We start from the raw sequence: 19,040 nt of genomic DNA, 5'->3' as shown, positions 1-19,040 counted from the left end.
ATATGTCAAGCTTATATTTAACTTTATAAGGTCTGCTAGGTAAGCAATCTAAGATTTTGGCAAATCAACCCCAGGTACCTGTTTTTTTGAGAGTTCCCATGGGCACTCCAGCCCTGGGGTTGAGTCCAGGTTCTACCACTCAGCCCCAGAGAGGTGGTGTTATTTGGGAGAGGTCTTAAAGGTCCTGTCTTCTCATGTGCATCATATGGATATGAGAAAACCTAAGGATTATTGGTCAATAAAATAACTCAGTTTATATAAAATTCTATAATCTTTTTATTGGTGAGAAAAGAAACTCAGATAGGTTAACTTATTCAAAGTCACATCGTTACTAAGCAACATGGCTGTGATTTAAATCAGTATAATACTATGCTTGGTACATAGCACTAACTTAAAAAATTGTTGATATTAAAGGTATATGATCTTATCTTCGAAAAAAACACCCTTAAGCTTGAATGAACATTTAATACTGTCTAACAGGTTTCTCACATTTATGACTGTAGTTAAAATAACAAATTTAAACCTCAGTGATCCCAAAAATACGTGGAGGCTGAGCTAAATTTATTAAATGCTTACATATGATAAAATACAGGGGTACTTTAATTGCCATTATAAAGGTAGGTGAAAGTGATCTGATTTTTCCCCAGTTGATTTTTTTACATGCTTAATCCTGTGTTTATTACTCCAGTCCTGACAGAGGTTCATTGGGCCCTTCACCCAACATCTGTTCTCATCTTTTGTGTTTATCCGTTCTACATCCTATATTTTCTCTCCAAGTCACTCCTTTGGATTAACGACATTTGTCCTCAGAAACCCATCATCACTTACAGATTTCCTAGGATAAATTAGTTTGTCAAATTCTGTAATCCATGGCCTGACTGCAGAAATCTCCTGTATGGGATTTATTCAGTTAACCACATGATAAATTGACACATACTTCCTCAATTTAGGACTAAGCTGTGTTATTAAGGTTGGCTGAAAATTAATATGCATGATAACCAAAGAAACAAACATCACTGTATAAACTGTATTAAACCCTTTTTAGTAGAAGGTAGGTTGTTCTGTGGATTAAGTGAAATAATGCTTCTAAAGCAGTGAACAGAATGCCTAGTTCACAGTAAGTACTTAGTAGATATTAGTGATGGTTGTTACTGCTATAAAGTAACTAAGAAAAGCCCTTGACATACAAATGCTTGATAAGGGGAATTATTTTTATTATCACCATTAAAATCACTGTTTTTATTCAAGTATTCCGTTTCTCAGTGTGTTGGCTAAAAGGCTCACAGGACTTAGAATCTCTACCTGAGTTTAATTTGCAAAAGTAAAGCATTGTCTTTTGATAAGAGTCTCCCTTTTTCTTGCAGATCACCATTGCCAGACATTTTGCTTTCTTTTGTACACTGTAGGATGATCATGGGAAATTCATATTACCATTTCCTGTGTTGAATTCCTTTTTGTAGTGCATGACTTACGGTCAAGTATGTGAGAGCTAGTGCTGAGACATGGCTCGACCTGGATGTCCAAGGCCCTGGGGGTGAGGCAGAGCACTTACTCAAATCATGGGGCCACTGGTTCCAAACTCCACTCTTAATCATGATATATATGAAGGCACTTAAAATATGAGTGATAGTTACTAACAGTAAGTAGTTAACTGTGGACGTTCTCTGTGCTAAATCTTATGCCACAAGCAGTTTAACATAGGTAGGCTATATCATTTAATCCCAGCTCTACCATCTAATTTGGTAAACTCAAACTAAAGCAGATCTCTTCAAAGTCAGGGATTTGAGGTTTTCATCGACTCTTTTGAGCCTTAATAGCAAAACTGTTTCATCAAGGGTTCCAATAAATTGCTGAAGTTTTCTGAGGATGAAAAATTTTTCGGCATTCCTATACTTTCTAAAAGTTTACACTAACGTCAAAAACAAAAGCTCTTGGTAAGGAGCAGATTTAGGAGTAATAGGATGAAATAAAACAAAAGACAATTTTGCTTGAATTCTAGGAAAAGGTACTTATTAAACAGTTGTGTTCAAAATTATTCCCCAAGGGAAAAAGTAGATGCTTCATGTTTGAAAGATTCAAAATGATATTGAAGGACAAGAATTTGTATCAAGAATTAATATGTAGGGGGATGAGTATAGCTCAGTGGTAGAGTGTGTGCTTAGCGTGTATGAGGTCCTGGGTTCATTCCCAGTGCCTCCATTATAAATAAACAAACAAACAAACCTAATTATCCCCCCCAAGTTTTTTTAAAAGAATATGTAAAAGATGCTCTACAGACTGATTCTTGAACTCTGTTCTATCTTTGGATTGTATACTTTTACATGAGAGTGTTTATTTATTCGGTTAACTTTCTTTGAATCTGTATTTCCAGGTCAACATAGAAAAACATTTTTTTTTGAACATTGAATGAGATCTTTGAGTATGTGACCTGAATGAAATATTTCATTCCTCACATTTTATTAAAACAGTTATCTCAAGGTCAGATATTCTTGGACTGATTTTGAAAGGTAAAACCTTTCATTCAACAAGCTTTGAGCATCTGTCATTTGCCGGGCATCAAGTGGAAGGAGTTGGACCCTGTGCCTGATCTCAGGATGCTAATAGACTAGGGCAGGGGTTGGCAAACTCCCTTGAAGAGCCAATAGTGAGTATCTTAGCCTGCAGGCCGTACAGTCTCTGTTGCAACTCCTCGAGTCTTCCGTTGTATCATGGAAGCAGCCATAGACAACACCTGAACCAGAGAGCATGACTGTCTTCCATGAAAGTTTGATTTACAAACATAGATGGTGAGCCAGTGGGCTTCAGTTTGCTGATCTAGAGTGAGGCAGATAAATAAAGTGACAATCACCATACCATAATGGCTATGACAGCGGTAGGCACAAAGTCCCTCAGCACAGGCAAAAGGCATCTGGACCCTCTGCCCTTTGTGTATGTGTCTGTGCAGAGTCTGCAGTGCTTGGGGAGAAGGGGAGTAGGGAGGTATCTTCAAGGCTCTTCAGAGATCATTACAGCTGAATTCCATCCTAAAAATACAGAGCAATTCACTAGCAGGCCATGCTAAAGTCTACTGCATGTTGAGCATAGGGACTGTCATGAATTCTGTCATCTTAATGTAAGCCAATGATTCTAAATGATGTAACATGGAATTCTAGTTTCTTAACAAGTTAATGGATAATCCTGAATAGATAATCCTGGTTGAGTAAATTTGGAAAATACCATTTTTTCTTTTTCAATTTTTTTTTTTAAGATAAAGGCTCTGAGAAATCCTGTAGTACAGAAAAAGTTTTAATTTTCTATAACCCATAGTCTCCTTATTAGTCCATGGAACCCTTCTTTTGGTGTGGAATGTCTATTGATGTATTTCATAAATAGTATTTTGAGTAGTGTGGCTTTAAAACCAGCCATAAACCAAGGATGAAGAGTCCTAGGTCCCATTTGTCTGTCCATGTATAGGCAGCTAGGTTCCAGAAGTAGTTTAAACAAATGATTCTTCAGTGTTCTAGTTACTAGGCACTGGGAGATGGAAGTTTCTATAAGTACTCATTTACCAGGGGCTTTGAGATTTGGGGCAGGACAGTTGGTGAACTCACTTGGTGAATTGGGAGAATAATGAAATTATAGAGAGATGGTTCTAATCCTTGGGCAGTATCACCCCTGGAGGATGTCTGCTTGTCACAGTGACAAGGAATCCTATTGCCATTTTCATTGGTAGTAACAGGAGATGTGGTACTTAGAACATCCCTGTGTATTGAAGATGTATCCTGCTCAGATGCTGATGGAGACCTGTGGACAAACACTGCTGAAGAGAAGGCTGAGTCTGTGGGGCCAGGGGATCACATGCTTCCAGGTTCAAAAGACTGGGTAGAAAATCTGAGGAGAATCTTTTAGGCTGATAATCATTAGTGCAGCCTTTAAATTTAAATCATAATATGTCATAATACTTTCTTTTTAGTTTTAATAGTCAGATATAATTAATTTAACAAGAACCCATCCATTTTTACTCAGGCAAAAGCTGTTGTAAGATTTACAGAGCAAAGATCAGGTACAGTGTGATCTTTTGAATAAGCCAGTGTTAGATTAGGAATTTCAGAGGTAATTTAACAAAGGGTGTTGTCAGTGCCTCATCTCCTCATGGTCATTTTGACAGAAGCACCAGAGTAACCGTAGTTCTGATTTTGAAAGTAGTTCAGTGTTCTTTTTTAAACTATTCTAATGATTTTTAAGTGGACTCTGTCGGTCAATAAATAACTTACATTTCTGAAGTCTTCTTGAGTAAATAGCCTCAAGGAAATATTCCCGTGGTTTCTGAAAAATAACAAGCAGAATATCCTTTGCACAGACCAGGGTTGCTAAAATAAGGCACCTTTTTTGAAATATAAGAAATGCCCCTTCCTATGGACTAATGCAGCGGCTGCCAGGGTGAACTGAGAGGCATGCAGATAGCTGATGGGTTGTGTTGCAGTTCCCACTCATCTCCCCCAGGCAGGTGCCTTTGTACGGTGTACCAACCACACAGCCCTGTACAACCTTTGTACAGTCTGCAAACTGTACCAGCCCTGGGTCAAAATCACTGTTGCCTTACTGCATTTGGCTTTATTTCATACATTCCTTTAGTTTGCATGCTTTTGAGTACCTACTACATGACACACTCTCTGTTAAGTGTGGTCTTATACAAATTAATTATATGTCTCTTTAATTGACTACTTACTCCATGATGGAGCTTCTTTGCTAAGTGATTCCTACTTATTAATACTCTGCTCCATGAGCTATGTTTAGTTAATTTCATTTTCTGACTAAAGAAGCTGAACTTTTGGGGCTTTAAATAACTTGCCCATAGTTACATAGCTAGAAAGTGGAGGCACTGGGATTCAAAATTATGGGTTTTTTTTTTCCTGGTTCTAAAATCTGTGCTATTAGTTATTACACTGTAGGGCTTTCAAAGAATTTATGTATTGTTGGGAGGAGACAAATACAGTAACACATGGTTACAATACAAGTGTAGGTGCTATTTAGGCAAAATACCTACTTAGATATAGAAAGAAAGTTGCCAGAGACCATTTCCCAGAAGTTGTCCTTGAGCTGAGTCTTAAAGGAGTTTCCATAAACATGTGCGAATTCAAAGATTGATAATTCAAAACCACAATGAGATACCACCTCATCCTGTCAGGATAGCTATTATTAAAAATAAATAAATAAACAAGTGTTTGCTAGGATATGGAGAAATTGTAACTCTTAAAACTCTTGCAAGCTGTTGGAAGGGATACAAAATGGTTCAGCTGCTGCTACAAAAAACAGTATAAGCTTTCCTCAAAAAATTAAAGAACTATCACATGATCCAGCAGTCCAATTTCTGGGTATTCATCCAAAAGAATTAAAATCAGAATCTCAAAGAGATATTAGCACTGCCAAGTTCTTTGTGGCACTAATTCGCAGTAACCAAGATGTGGAAACAACCTAAATATCCATCAACTGATGAATGGGCATAGAAACTGTGATATATACATACAGTGAAATACTATTCAGCCTTAAAAAAGAGGGAAAATCTGAAATATGCAAAAAACATGAATCAACCTTGAGGACGTTATGCTCAGTGAAATAAGCCAACCACAGAAAGACAAATGCCACATGAATTCACTTATAGGAGGTATCTAAAATAGTCAAATTTATAGTCAGTAGAATGGTATCTGCCAGAGGCCAGGGGGAGAGAGAAATTAAGAGCTATTTTTTAATGGGTATGGGGTCTCAGTTTGGAACGATGAAAAATTTCTGTAGATGGATGGTGGTGATAGTTACACAGCAATATGAATTACTCAGTGCCATTGAATTTTGCTTTTAAAATGATAAAAGTGATACATTTATGTACATTTTATTATGATTTTTAAAAAATGCATTGATTTTTTTGAACTTACTCCATGACTTCTTTAATATGATTTTCTAAAGACTTTAAAATTTGAAAATAGCTGACCTAGGACATTCTGACCAAGGATTTGGTCTAAGAGGATGATACTTGCTTTAGAAAATCCAGTGAATCTGTAGAATTGAATAACATTAAAATCAAATGTTTTTAGAATTTTTTGTTATTTTACTAATAACTTGATCATTGATATTTGTCTAGTGCTTTAATTTGAAATTCAAGCAGTTTGACATACATTCTCTCATATTATTTAATGGTATTTATTTGAGATTGCTCAGCCCAGAATTATTATTTCTATATTAGAGATGAAAACATGAGATTCACTGAGCTACAGTGATTTTTCCACCTTTTACACAAGCTACCCAGAGTTCTGGTGGTAGGAAAGATGCCTAATTGATGGCAATATAACGCTTGTCTAATGAGAGCTTCAGGGATAATGGTTTCATAGATTTTTCTCTTTTCAATGATTGAGAAGATTATTAAATTTTCTGCCACCATTAATCATCTGAGTGGAGACACGGAATGAATAGAGGTGGGGGACAACATGCATTAAGAGTTGACAGAACAACATGCATGCAGCTTAAGGCTTCTGTAGAGAAAGGCAGCGTTTGGCTGCCCTGCTCGGTAAGAGCAAGAGAGGAGTGGGTCACTGGGGAAGAGGACACTAGTACCATCCTTGGAGCTGCCTATTCCTGAACTCTTTACTTTAGAAGGGCTCCCCTCTGATTTCTCCTGGGTGTGCCCCTCCTGTTGGTGAGGAACCAAGAGGGTGTGCCCTGACCCCTTCTAAACACCAAGATCAGGATCTGAAATTTTCTGCCCAAATGGCCCTGAGCTTGTGTCCAGGATGTCTGTGAGCCTCTTCCCAGGTCCTTTCTTCCTGCCCTGCCATTTCCCCCTACTCTGTGCCCAAGTGTTGACCAAAAAGCGGCTGTGTCTGTATGAGGGGAAGGGGTGCTTGTGGTGCTTGGTGTTTGCACAGGGAATCAGGGCCCTGCAAACGATAGAGGTGGATCTGAGGGACACTATTCCAGTACAGATTTTTGGCATATTTCCCCCTTCATTATCCATTTACTCCTTTCTCAGGCAGGTTGGTAGGCTCTTTGCATTTTTTGCTTTTAAGAGTTTTTGCTCAGTACTAGAAAATTCTAGAAAATAAGATACTTCCTATTTATTTTTAAAGGCTAAATTCATGTAGAAATGACAAAAAGTGGGGTCAAAAGGAGAAAGGAGGATCTTGGAGATCTTTTTCCCAGAGTGGATTTCTATGCCTGGAGGTGCCTAAGGAGGCTGAGGGGAAGCACCAGGGTTCCCAGCTTAACCTAAGGTTCCCTTCCCACCCTGTGGGCAAAAATAACAGAAACACTGGGTTTCAAGGGTTCTTTGTGACCTTAATAGTAGAGGGATTAGAGACTTGACTCCCCACCTTCTGGGCATGACATACCTACTGGGTTCAAGTATGACCTTGAGAAAGAGCTGAACAATGAATGCGATTAAATATCTCACTGAAAAATAAGAGTTGATACTCCAAATCAAATATAATTTGATTTAAGAAAATGAAGAAATGGATGTTTCCTGCACCCTTGAGTCTGCATCAAGATTCAATTCTGACATAGTAGAAAGTTCTTTTTGATTATTGAAGGTGTTAAATAATAACATTTAGAGCAAAAATAATGCATATAATTGTGCTGCTAATGTTTACTGAATGTTGACTAAGTGCCGGGCATCTTCTTAATGTTTTACATCTACTATTTAGCTTATTTTTACCACAACCCTGTGAAGCAGGTGGTATTATCCTCCCTTTCCAAGATAAGGAGGCTGAGGTCTAGTGAAGTGAAATTACTTTCCCAAAACATAGCTAATAATTAGTAGCAAAGCGTAATTCAACCTGTTCTTGTTCCTTCTAAAGTTCATATGGTTAAAGTCTTCAATACGGAGTTTGTATTTTATCACATAGATAATAAAATTATACCACATATCTCTATATAGATTTATCTGAAGTGTTTTTATATGTAAGAAAAATTCTAATTTTTATAATCTGATGAAAGTTGATAGGCAGCTGTTTAAGGATCGGAGCCTTGTGTGATAAGGGCTAAATGTTGCTGATATAAAAATGAATCTGACAGTGATATGTAAAGTATGTTGGGTTGGGCAACAAGGAACGGGGTGGGGAAGGAAGGCCAGTTTTGAGACTATTGCATAATATACTGAACCAAGATCGATGCCAAGTGATTTGATTAAGAAGAAAAGTATGTCTAGGGGAGAAAACCTTTTGATGAGCTCACTAAGGGGAAAGATCAGATAGCTGTAAGGTTGAGAAGGATTGTTACTTTAATTCTTCATTACTAGAAATTGCTTTCTTTGGTAAGCCAGAGATTTCTGCTTTTATTCAATTGGTGTGAACCGTAGGAGGCTATGGGTACAGAAACAAACAATACCTGTCAATATTCCTGACATTAAACTTGATACAAAGCTGATTTCTTGTGTAAAATAAAAAGGCTACTGGTTTCCAAATGCTACTCAAAGATAATTAATAGCACCCGGTATGCTCTGCTCTAGGTAGACTTATGTTTGTTCAGGAGATAACTTGTCTTATCAATAGGGGGCTACATCTGATACTCTCTGGTTATATTTAAATCTAAAACCTTCTGGTAAAATCAAACCCTTTGCTCCTAAGTAGGTTAAAAAAAAAAAAAACTTACTTGTTCAGCGTGAAAAAATTTAAACTCTTTTTATAGGTTCCTTCCAACTGAAAAGAGTCATCCTTGTCTCCCCTTTTTTCTCTTACCCCACACTTAGTCTTCCAGGAAAGCATGCTGCTTCTACTTCCAAAATATAGCAGTTCAACTGCTGCTTACCACCTCTGTTACTTCTACCCTTTCCAGACCTCCGTCTGTCGTGCAAGTAGGTTTAGATATTGTCTTTTCTACCAGTTTCTACTCTTGCCCCTTTGCACGTTTATTCTAAATAGTCCTGGGAGAAGGATCTCTTTAATATGTAAGACCACGCCGTACTGGGGCTCAAAACGCTACAGTGGTTTCACATTGCACTCAAATTAAAGCCAAGTCATTACAACAGGCCACTCGCCTCTTTTGATCTGCCCTCACCTCCCTTACTTTCTTGAGGTCTCCTACTCTTCTATCTCCTCCAACTCCCAAAACTCTGGGCATCCTGATCACCTTGCTGCTTGTGGAATCCTCTTTGCCCTCCCTGTTCCCTCTGGCCAGTTGCTCTTCCTTACATCTCCAGTCAGCTTTCTTCCTCACCTCTTGCAGATTTCTGCTGAAATCTCACATTCTCAGTGAGGACATCCTGGTCCTGTTTACTCTTTCAACTTAACCTTTCTCCCGTTGTGATCCCTGCTACCCTGCTTGATTTTTTATGCTGTAAAATTCTATAGCCTTTATCTAATACCTATCTGTATATACATTATATATAATATATAATAAATATAATATAAATATATTATTTTCTATATGCTTGATCAGCGTGCAGGGATCCTTGCTTTGGTTGATGAATGCCAAATACCTATTACAATTTATGGCACATAGTAGGCATAAGTTTTATTGAATAAATAAGTAAATTAATTAAACCACAATATTTTACCAATGTTAAGAATTTTTTCGTTTTAAATGGACTCATTGGGATATGTTTTATCTAATTGTAACCATAACTGTGCATTTCATACTTTTTAGTCTTATTACAAAATAGAAAAATTTGAAAATATAAGAAAGTAGAAGAAAAATAATAGACTGAGTCATCCTACCTAACATTATCTCTGTTGAACTTCTGATATTTTTCTGCAAAGCTTTTTTATTTATAATTGAAAGGGGCTTTAATAAAAGCATTATCTAGTGGTATACATATTTTTCACTATCTTTTTCTTGAGGTACTATCTTATAAGTATTCCATGTTTTACATACTTTTCATCAGTCTATCACTTTTATTCATAGTATGTCACTGGTTCTCCAATTTGTGGGTTTTATTTTATATTAACTGTACTGAGTTAAAATGAGTATTTTAAAAAATATGTATTTATTAAAACATTTTAAAACATCAAAAAATACATATTTCATGTTAACCCAAAAAACCTATTTTTAATGAAAATGACTTTTTCCCAAAATAAACCAAAAAAAAAAAAAACAAAACAAACCTTAGTGAAAAGAGAAACTTGAGTTTACATTTTTGCAAATCTGTCAATACCCAGCTTAGCAGAAGACAGCAGATTCTCATATCTGCTTCAATATTATTCAATCTGTTGAATTTCTGTTGTTTCTGTGGGCGTATGTGAAGAAATCAGCCTCACAAAGATATAGCAGGCAAAGTGAAGAGTTTGCTAGTGGCCTTTTCAGATACTTGTGCACGTTCTTACTTGGTAGTATACCAAAACCCAGCAAAGGGTAATTTATTAAAGATTAGTTGCAGGGTGAAATCTGAAACCATATCAATGATCGTACTTTATTACATTAAAATCCGTTGATCCATCTTACACTGTGAATAGATCTTTATTTCCCCTGCATGATTTTGTAACATCATGTATTAGTCATCTAGAAAATACTGGTTCAGAAAATACAAAGTATACAATATCCAAAAAACTACATTTATGAATATCAATATATCATCAATGATCTCATCAGAAGAGTCTTTAATTATTAGAAAGCTGTTTAAGCCCACAGTTAGCAAATAAAAGGTTTCTGAAGTTCTAACTTGCATTTGGAAGTTTGAACTTTATCATTGGCGACAAACGCTGTTTTTTCCCTTGACGTGACAGGCTCACTTTGTTCTTTTTCAAAAAATTATCTGCCAGATACTCAAGTCTGAATAACCACAGTGTGGTCACTGCCAAGTTAAAAATGACGTTCCATGAACAAAGTGGCTAATTCAGCTTACAGCTCCAGCAATTACACAAGCGATTTTCCTTGAGAAACCTGTCCTACTTTAGTAAGCCGCGGAAGTGCTGTGTGTGTGCTTTTCATTTTGTCACACATAATATTAAAAAGGTGCATTCTCAAGGGTTGAAACATAATAAAATTAATAACTTGTACTATTTCATCAAAACATTTTAAAGTAAAACTGGGATTTTATTTTATTTTTTACTGTGAGTATACAGTAAGAATATAATAACAACTAGTACATTTTGGTGTTACTACCTTGATTTGTGTTGAGAGGCCACCAATCTTTTGCACCATCAGTGCAACATAATTGTTCCAGGATAAACCTGGATTGGAAAAGTTGTTCCATACCGAAATAGCTCAGTGCCACTTGTGTTTGTTGCCAAGCATTCATATGTAATATCTTCTTTGATGATCTGATGATTCTGATACCAGGTGAATACAAACCAAAGAGCGGGTCCAGCCATGACTGTAGAGTGCTCCATTTGTAAGGCAGAAGTACAATTCTGTGGGCAAGATTTTCACTCATCTTTGTGTTTGCAGCTAAATCTTTATTTCAGCAAGGTACTGTATCATTGGAAGGAGGTTGTGCGATGATTTCTTTTACTGACTTTTCCAGCAGACAGGCAGCAGAGTCAGCTCTACAAGGCTTTATTTTTGTCTTACCTATTGAGTGGCTTCTCCAGTCAATGCAATATGGTAACTCACTCTGTCAGATACTTCTCTTTTTCATTTCTACTCTGAAAAGCTGTACCTAACAATCTTGACCTTTTAAAAAGTTCGCCATATCTACATTAAAAAACTCAATGTCTTATTCTTTAAATTTTGACTGATTGGGCTCAAAATGACATCTTAACTGGCATAATATTATTTTTAAATGTTCTGTTGTAAAGACAGCAAAGTACATTATCTATAATGCTGAAGGAAAGATGGATTCTACTAATCTGTCTTCTAACTCATTGATCTGTTCTTCTGCCTCATTTAGTCTATTCTTAGTTCCTTTTAATGTCTTATTCATTTCAGTGATTTTATTCTTCAGCTCTGCTTGGATATTCTTTGTTTTCCAACTCTTTGCTAAAAACTTCGCTCTGTGCATCTATACTCTTCTTGATTTTTCTTAACATCTTGACCTCCATTACTTTAAACTTTCTCAGATAAATTGCCTATTTGATCACTTATTTCTTCTTCTGGGATCTTGTGCCTTGGCCTGAGAGATAGTCCTCTGCTGCCTCATATTGTCTATCTTTCTATTTGTATTTTTAGGTAGGTTAGTTACGTTTCTTGACCTTGGAGAAGTGGCCCTCTGTGGGAGATGTCCTGTGCGTCCCCAGCAGCACACTCCTCTCTTGTCACCCAAGGGCCAGGGTCCAGCTGGTGCCAGTATAGAGTCTGGCCTGTGTTTGTGGCTTCCTTCCACAGGATTTGGTACTGTTGTTTTCTTATTTCTGATATCTGATCCCTGGTGGATGAGGCTTGGCTAAAAGCTTATGCAGGGTTCCTGACAGGAGAAGCCAGTGCCTGCCCACTGCTGGGTGAAGCTTGGTCCTGGACCTCTGGTGGGTAGGGCCATGTCTAGAGGCATTTGTGGCTTAGGAAGTTTGCTGATGGGTGGGACTCTGTTCCCACCCAGTATGTTGTTTGGCCTGAGGCTTCCCTACAGGCTGTTGGGTGGGGCAAGGTCTTGGTGCTAATGATCCAATCAATATGTCAGCCTCCAGGAAAGCTCATGTAGATGAACACTCCTGGAATGTATGTCACCAGCTTTTATGTCCCCTGGGTGAGCCATAGCTGTCCCCTATGTCTCCAAGAGACCTTCCAAAATCAGCAGGTAAGCTTGGCCTAGATTTTATGAAATCACTGCCTCTATCCTTGGACCTGGTGCAGGCAAGATTCTGTGTACGTTTCCCAAGAGAATGAAGTCTGTTTTCCCCAGCCCTGTGGGTCTTCTTGAGCCAAGCCCTGCTGGCCTTCAAAACCCTATGACCTGGGGTCTCCTTCTCCCAATGCCAGAACCCCGGGCTAGGGAGCCCCTGTGTGGGGCCCAGAACTCTCACTCTTGTGGGTGGCCCTCTGCAACACAATTATTCCTCAGCTAATGGGTCGCCCACCCAGGAGGGTATGGGGCTTGATTATATCATAAGCACATCTCTCCTACCTGCTGTGGTTCCCTCTTTATGTTTCCAGTTGAAGAAGATCTTTTTGCTAGGTTCCAGTCTTTTTTTGATGGTTAGCAGTCAGTTGTGGTTTCATTGTAGTCACAAGGAGAGGGAGCGCATGACCCTACCACTCCGCCATCTTGACTGGAAGTCCTCCAAATGTATTTATTTCTTATTGTTTTTCCACTTAGGCACAAGAACAGCTTCAGGGGTTTAAAAGAATGATTTATTGGATGATGATAACATTACAGAGATGATAGCAGGTATCTGAAAACTAACTAGTAAGAGCACAGTGGAAGCACTGCAGTAATACTGAATTTCTGTGAACAGCACACTTACATCATAAACCTACTACTACCTTAAAAAATCTAGAAAACCCAGGGAGATAGAAGTATACATCCATTAACTGTCAAAGTAATGATGTCGTACATCCTCTACTGTACACAAGTGAAAGAATAAATGAAAAAGGCAAATTACAACTTAGACTAATTGTTTTGACTTCAAGGACCTCCTTGAAAGGGTCTTGGGGAATCCGTGGGCTCCCAGACCACATTTTGAAACTGCTGCTGTATGTTATGTCATTTTGTAAGTGCCCCGATTTTTTTCACTGTCACATGACTGTAATAAAATCTTTGTACATAGGTTTTTTTTCCCCCTCTCTGTTACTGTTATTTTCATATGATAGATTACCAAAAATAATATCACTGAGACAAATTCAAAATGTGGTGTAGGACATCGAATAAGACAGTTGTCCTAGTCTCTTAAAAAGTCAATATAATGGGGGAAAAGGCAGGAGAAAGGTTGTAGAATGAGAGACTAGAGAAACGTAACAGCCAAAAACAGTGTGTGGATTTTTACAGGATACTGGTTTGAAAAGAAAAAAAAGACATTTTTGAACAATAGGTAATATTTGAATATAGGACAGATATTAGGTGATATTATGGAATTACAGTTAATAGTTCTTATGTGTGATAATAGTATTTTAGTTATTTTATTTAGAAACATTCTTATTTTTAGAATTTGTATGCCCAAATATTCGGGGTAAAATTTCATGATATCTGCAACTTACTTTCAAATGTTTCATCAAAAAAACTCTACAAATCTATTTATCAACATGCATATACAAAAATAGAGGGATTGAAGGTAAAGAAAGCAAAGATTGCCCAGTGTTAACAGTTGCAAATCTAGGTGGTGGGGATACAGATGATTCTTGAACGATTCAACCTTGCAATTTATTTGACATTTTTCATAGTAAAAAGTTGGTTAATAAATGAAGTCACTGGATCAAATGTTGTTAATATTATTGCTTCATTTCTAAATTATTATCTAAAAGAATATGGCATGATTTTAAAGCTTACATGAGGCAGTTTTAAATACATTTACTGTGAAGTGTGTAGCTTAGCAAGTGATGAACTCCACAGCTCTTCAGATGGAAATTTTCGTCTTCTCTTCCTACATACTGAGTGGTGTGACCTCAGACAAACTCTCAAGATCCTACTTGTCTTAGCTGTAAAATGGGTGGCAACAACAATGTCTATTTGATAAGACTGTTTAAAAATAAAATGTACATTATCTATAAAACCCTTATCCCAATGCCTGGCAAATAGAAAGCACTCAAATGTCTGTTCCAAGTCCCTACTTCATTCAGTTAGAAAATCCAATGGAAAATCTCCACACATTAAATCATCCCTATTTTATTGCATTCAAGAGCATTTGTAACTTCAGATCTATTGCAAGTCTATAGTGAACAAAAATATTTTAATAATCTGTAAGAATTGCTTTTAATTAGCATGCAAAATTGTAATTTTTTTACATAAGTGAAAATACTCTTCTCTACTGTTTAAACATTTTATGAAAGTTCATCCTTGCAATTATTTTGCCTTTAGTTTTCTAAATTATAGACAGTTTCATCTTGAGTTATCACATGTGCAAACTAGTGAAGCCTAAAATAATGTCTTTTGATGTATTTGGAAAAATTCAACCAACGTATTTCATGGGTAGAATTTGAAATTATGGATATCATTAGCTTGTTTTGTTCTTGCTGTTCAAGCTATCAGTAGACCGATAATTCTCAGAAATTATGTGAGAGAACTTATCTAGGGTTTGGAGAAACAGAGATCTTGGGATTTTAAAGATGGCTACAAAAGTGTTTTCAGTGTAGTTTAGGAAAGTGAAGACACTTATTTTTCTGTAAATTGATTTCCGTTTTGTTAGATCTAGAAGTGCTTAAATTGTTGTTAATTCTTTTAGTGTTTCTTCTTTAAAATCATCCTTAATTTGTATTAGTAAAAATGCTGCTGAATATTTTGAGGCATTTAAAATTGGAAAAGATCATTTATATATATATGTATATATATATATATATATATATATATATATACACACACATATATATATGAATATTATTGTAATATACAATAATATACTAGAAAGCAGGAAATCTTGCTGTTTGTATTTTCAGCAACATGGGTGAACCTGGAGGGCATTATGCTAAGTGAAATAAGCCAGACAGAGAAAGACAAATAATTGCATGGCATCACTTACGTGTGGAATCTAAATAAAAAGCTAAACTTGTAGAAACAGTAGAAAAGTGTTTGCCAGGGGCTGGGGAGTAGGGGAAATAGGTTACAAATTTTCAGCTATTAGATGAGTAAGGTCTGAAGATCTAACGTAAACATGGTGACTATAGTTGATAACACTGTATTGTGTAATTGAAATTTGCTCAGAGAGTAGAACTTTAATGTCTCGAACATACACAAGAATAAATATGTGAAGTGATTGATGTGTTAATTAACTAGATTAACTGGATGGGAGGAATCTTTTCACAATGTACCTTTTAAATGTGTTACAGTTTTGTCAGTTATACCCCAATAAAGTTGAAAAAATAAAAAATAATTAAAATTGTTAAAGATAGTTTTGTAAAATGCCCTCCTAAAACTTAATGCTTTTGCTTTCATCTAGTGTGTTTCATTTAGTGTGTTATATAGTCAAGTCAATATAAATTTTTTCCAATGGATAAAAATGCTCATGAAAAATGCAAGTATTGTAGAATGGCTTGACATAGACTTAGCATAGCAGGGCTGTCTAAAGAAGGAGCCAATTATAATAGAATGAGAAAAACTCAGTTCTAGTTTGTTTTCCATAAATGCCCACTGGGATAGAAACATTCTAATTATTCTTACATCTCAGGAGAAACTGAAATATAGCTCATTAAAGAACAAGGAAGGGCTAGATTTGTCAACCTGCGTAACTCATGGGAACCACTTCCTCTAGCTTCCCGTCTCTTCCTGTGATATTCCATCCAGCTGCTGAAATTGACTGCCTTCTGGAAATGAAAGCCCACATGGCTCAGACCACAGCAGTAAATCTGGTAGAACAGATGGTCCTGGGTGAATTGTTTACACCTCTGCATAAAACCTGAGGATTTTACCAATAGGCTTTACACCAAGTAATGGGAATCAGAGTGACAAATTAACAGTTAAACTTTCATGCTTATATCCAAGCCATATGTTATGGCTTCTTTCATTGTATCATTCTAATCAAGCCAGAACTATTCTGTAAGTCACGTATCGTACATACAGATGTATGCACACTCCTTTACAGTCCTTGAGCATTGAGATAAGATTAAATGAGAATTTCGTTCCACATCCCAGTTAGAGTTTCCATTGGAGTGGAGTTTCAAGAATTATATGTTGATGAGCGTTTTTTCTCTTTTAAAGACATTACCATTATCCATATAAAGTAAGTTTTGTTGGTTTGTGTATTCAACATCATTCACTATTTCCATTTGCTGGTCAGTGAGGGAAAATAAGAGGACGAGAAGACAGTGTTCAGTGTCTATGTTGAGCCTGGCTCTTTTCTCCATTCTGTCTGATCTGATTCCTGTGACTATCCTGGGAAGCATTTGTATGTCCATACTTATGTAACTTTATTCAACACGTGCTCTTAAGTTGTCATTAGTTAACCACTGAAAAGGCAGAGGTTGAACAAGACAGATACAGTTCTTATTTTTGTGGAGTTTGATTTTAGCAGTGAAGATTCCCAGTAACAAATATCTGATTAATTATCTAATTACAGTTGCAGGAAGGGATCAAAGAGGTCATAATAGGAGGACCTGGCCTAGCTGGAGAGAGGCTGGGAGAGTAGGCAGCTCCCAGTGTTGTTGAATGAATGCTTGCAGGGCTGAACGTGTCATCAGTCCAGCTGTGTCCTAAAGAATGGGTAGCAGTTGGCTTGTAGAAAGGAGTGTGTATGTGTAGGAACTAAAGAGGGTGAAGGCATCTGGTGACAGCTGGCTGACAAGGTAAAGAGTGGTTTTCTCCCTGGTATAGCCAAGGCATCTGAGGCCAGACAGGAAATAATACTTGAACTTGGTTCTGTCCAACCTCCAATTCTTTTTAGTACAACATGCCTTTTCCTATTGGTCCTCAAATTATGCTGAAGTTATTGCTTTGATCTTCATCTGCAGATTCTTTATCATGAAATGCGTTTGCATTTTCAGATACATTGCTGCTTTATCTATGAAAGTGAGTTGCTGTGTACACCTTCAGCATCATCTCGGTTTTGTTTTTCAGCGTTCCAACATTCCAGAGCCTTCCTGAAGAGATCCTCAGTAAGCTTGCTGACGTCCTTGAAGAGGTAATTGTTTTTAGCCCTTGAACTTTTTGAGATGGGACTTAGCCAATCATAGCTGTGTAATGACAAGTCACAAACTGCAGAGAAACCTTTTAAATTTTTTTAAGCTTTGGGATGAGCTGTATGTTTGGCTTCAAATAAAAAGTAGCTCAGTACCTCCAACATTTATACACAGTTAAAAATGTGCAAATCAACTTATGTTTAGAGGAAGGAAAACTTTTCACTGTGGCAAACATCTTGTTACTCGGACTTCCAAGAATGGGAAATGGCATATTTCTCTCATTTCAGTCAAAGTAAAGCAAAATTATAGTAATTGCCAGTATGAAGCTTCAGATGAACAAACTTACAACAGAATTAGCAGTTGGATACATATTTTATTAGCACATCAGTGTATTTTACATACATAATTGTATGGCTGACTGAAAGTGTCACCATTACTTCTTTGTCTCTGGATGTATAAAGCACAGAAAATATGTATGTGTGTATATATATTTTATTGAAGTGTAGTCAGTTTACAATGTTGTGTCAATTTTGGTGTATAGCATAGTGTTTCAGTCATACATAACACATACATATATTTCTTTTCATATTCTTTTCAATTATATGTTACTACAAGATATTGAATATAGTTCCCTGTGCTATACAGTAGAAACTTATTTATCTATTTTATATGCAGTAGTTAGTATCTGCAAATCTCGAACTCCCAGTTTATCCCTTCCTACCCTTTTCCCCCCCTGGAGCACAGGAAATATTGAAGCAGGAGACAGGAGGTTTACACAAGCAGTATGTTGAGTGAACACAAGAGGATGGGGTCTCTGGTGCCTCTCAAGACAGGGAAGGCAGGGTATGTGGGCACACATGCAGGCAGGGAGGTAGTTGGGGTGGTTGGCACTGTGGAAAACCTGTTCTGATACCTTATGTCTTCTCAGTGATCTAGGAAACAGGGTCAACTGAGAACGAGGATGGGGTAGAGGTTTGGAGACGGGGAGAATGTATGAGAACAATGGAGGAGTGAACGGACTAGGAAAACAGTGTGGTGGCCGGGCATCATTCAAGCCCTGTTTGATGTTAACAATCTCAAATCTCAAACAGGCAAAAAGCGTATATTCAAGATATATAATAGGAAAGAGAAATCAAACTGAACTTTGCTGGGACAAAACATAGGTGGATTTTTAAGCACTGTAGTGAGCTAGTGGAGAAGTACTCCAGGAAGGGCACCCTGGGTAGGGAGGAGGTTGGTTGATGTGATGAGGTCCCTTCTGGAAGCTGGGCTCCTGTCCCTCCCACAGAGACTGGGCGATAGAGGCACTACCTTCTACCATTATGTTTCTAAGGAATGGCTCCTGGGTCCTTGAGAAGGTCATTCCTGAGCTATAAAACAGGTAATAGCCTGGAAGAAGATTTGCATCTCAAACTGGCATATGAAGAATTTACAGTTGAAAC

General features: G+C 37.2%; 1 protein-coding gene across 2 annotated transcripts in view; it reads left to right on the top strand.

The window, feature by feature from the left end:
- PRKG1 (protein kinase cGMP-dependent 1) overlaps nt 1–19,040 on the top strand; it is a 1,104,481-nt gene that overhangs the window by 787,413 nt on the left and 298,028 nt on the right. For both annotated transcript variants that reach the window (XM_031461315.2, XM_031461314.2), the window contains exon 5: nt 17,537–17,600. In XM_031461315.2, coding sequence (XP_031317175.1) covers nt 17,537–17,600 — 64 coding nt within the window. The remainder of the gene's footprint in view (nt 1–17,536; nt 17,601–19,040) is intronic.

Source organism: Camelus dromedarius, chromosome 8 (genome assembly GCF_036321535.1).
Source record: "Camelus dromedarius isolate mCamDro1 chromosome 8, mCamDro1.pat, whole genome shotgun sequence".
NCBI classification, from domain to species: Eukaryota; Metazoa; Chordata; class Mammalia; order Artiodactyla; family Camelidae; genus Camelus; species Camelus dromedarius.
The sequence above is the reverse complement of the archived record's forward strand: the minus strand, read 5'-3'. Positions and strand labels throughout refer to the sequence as shown.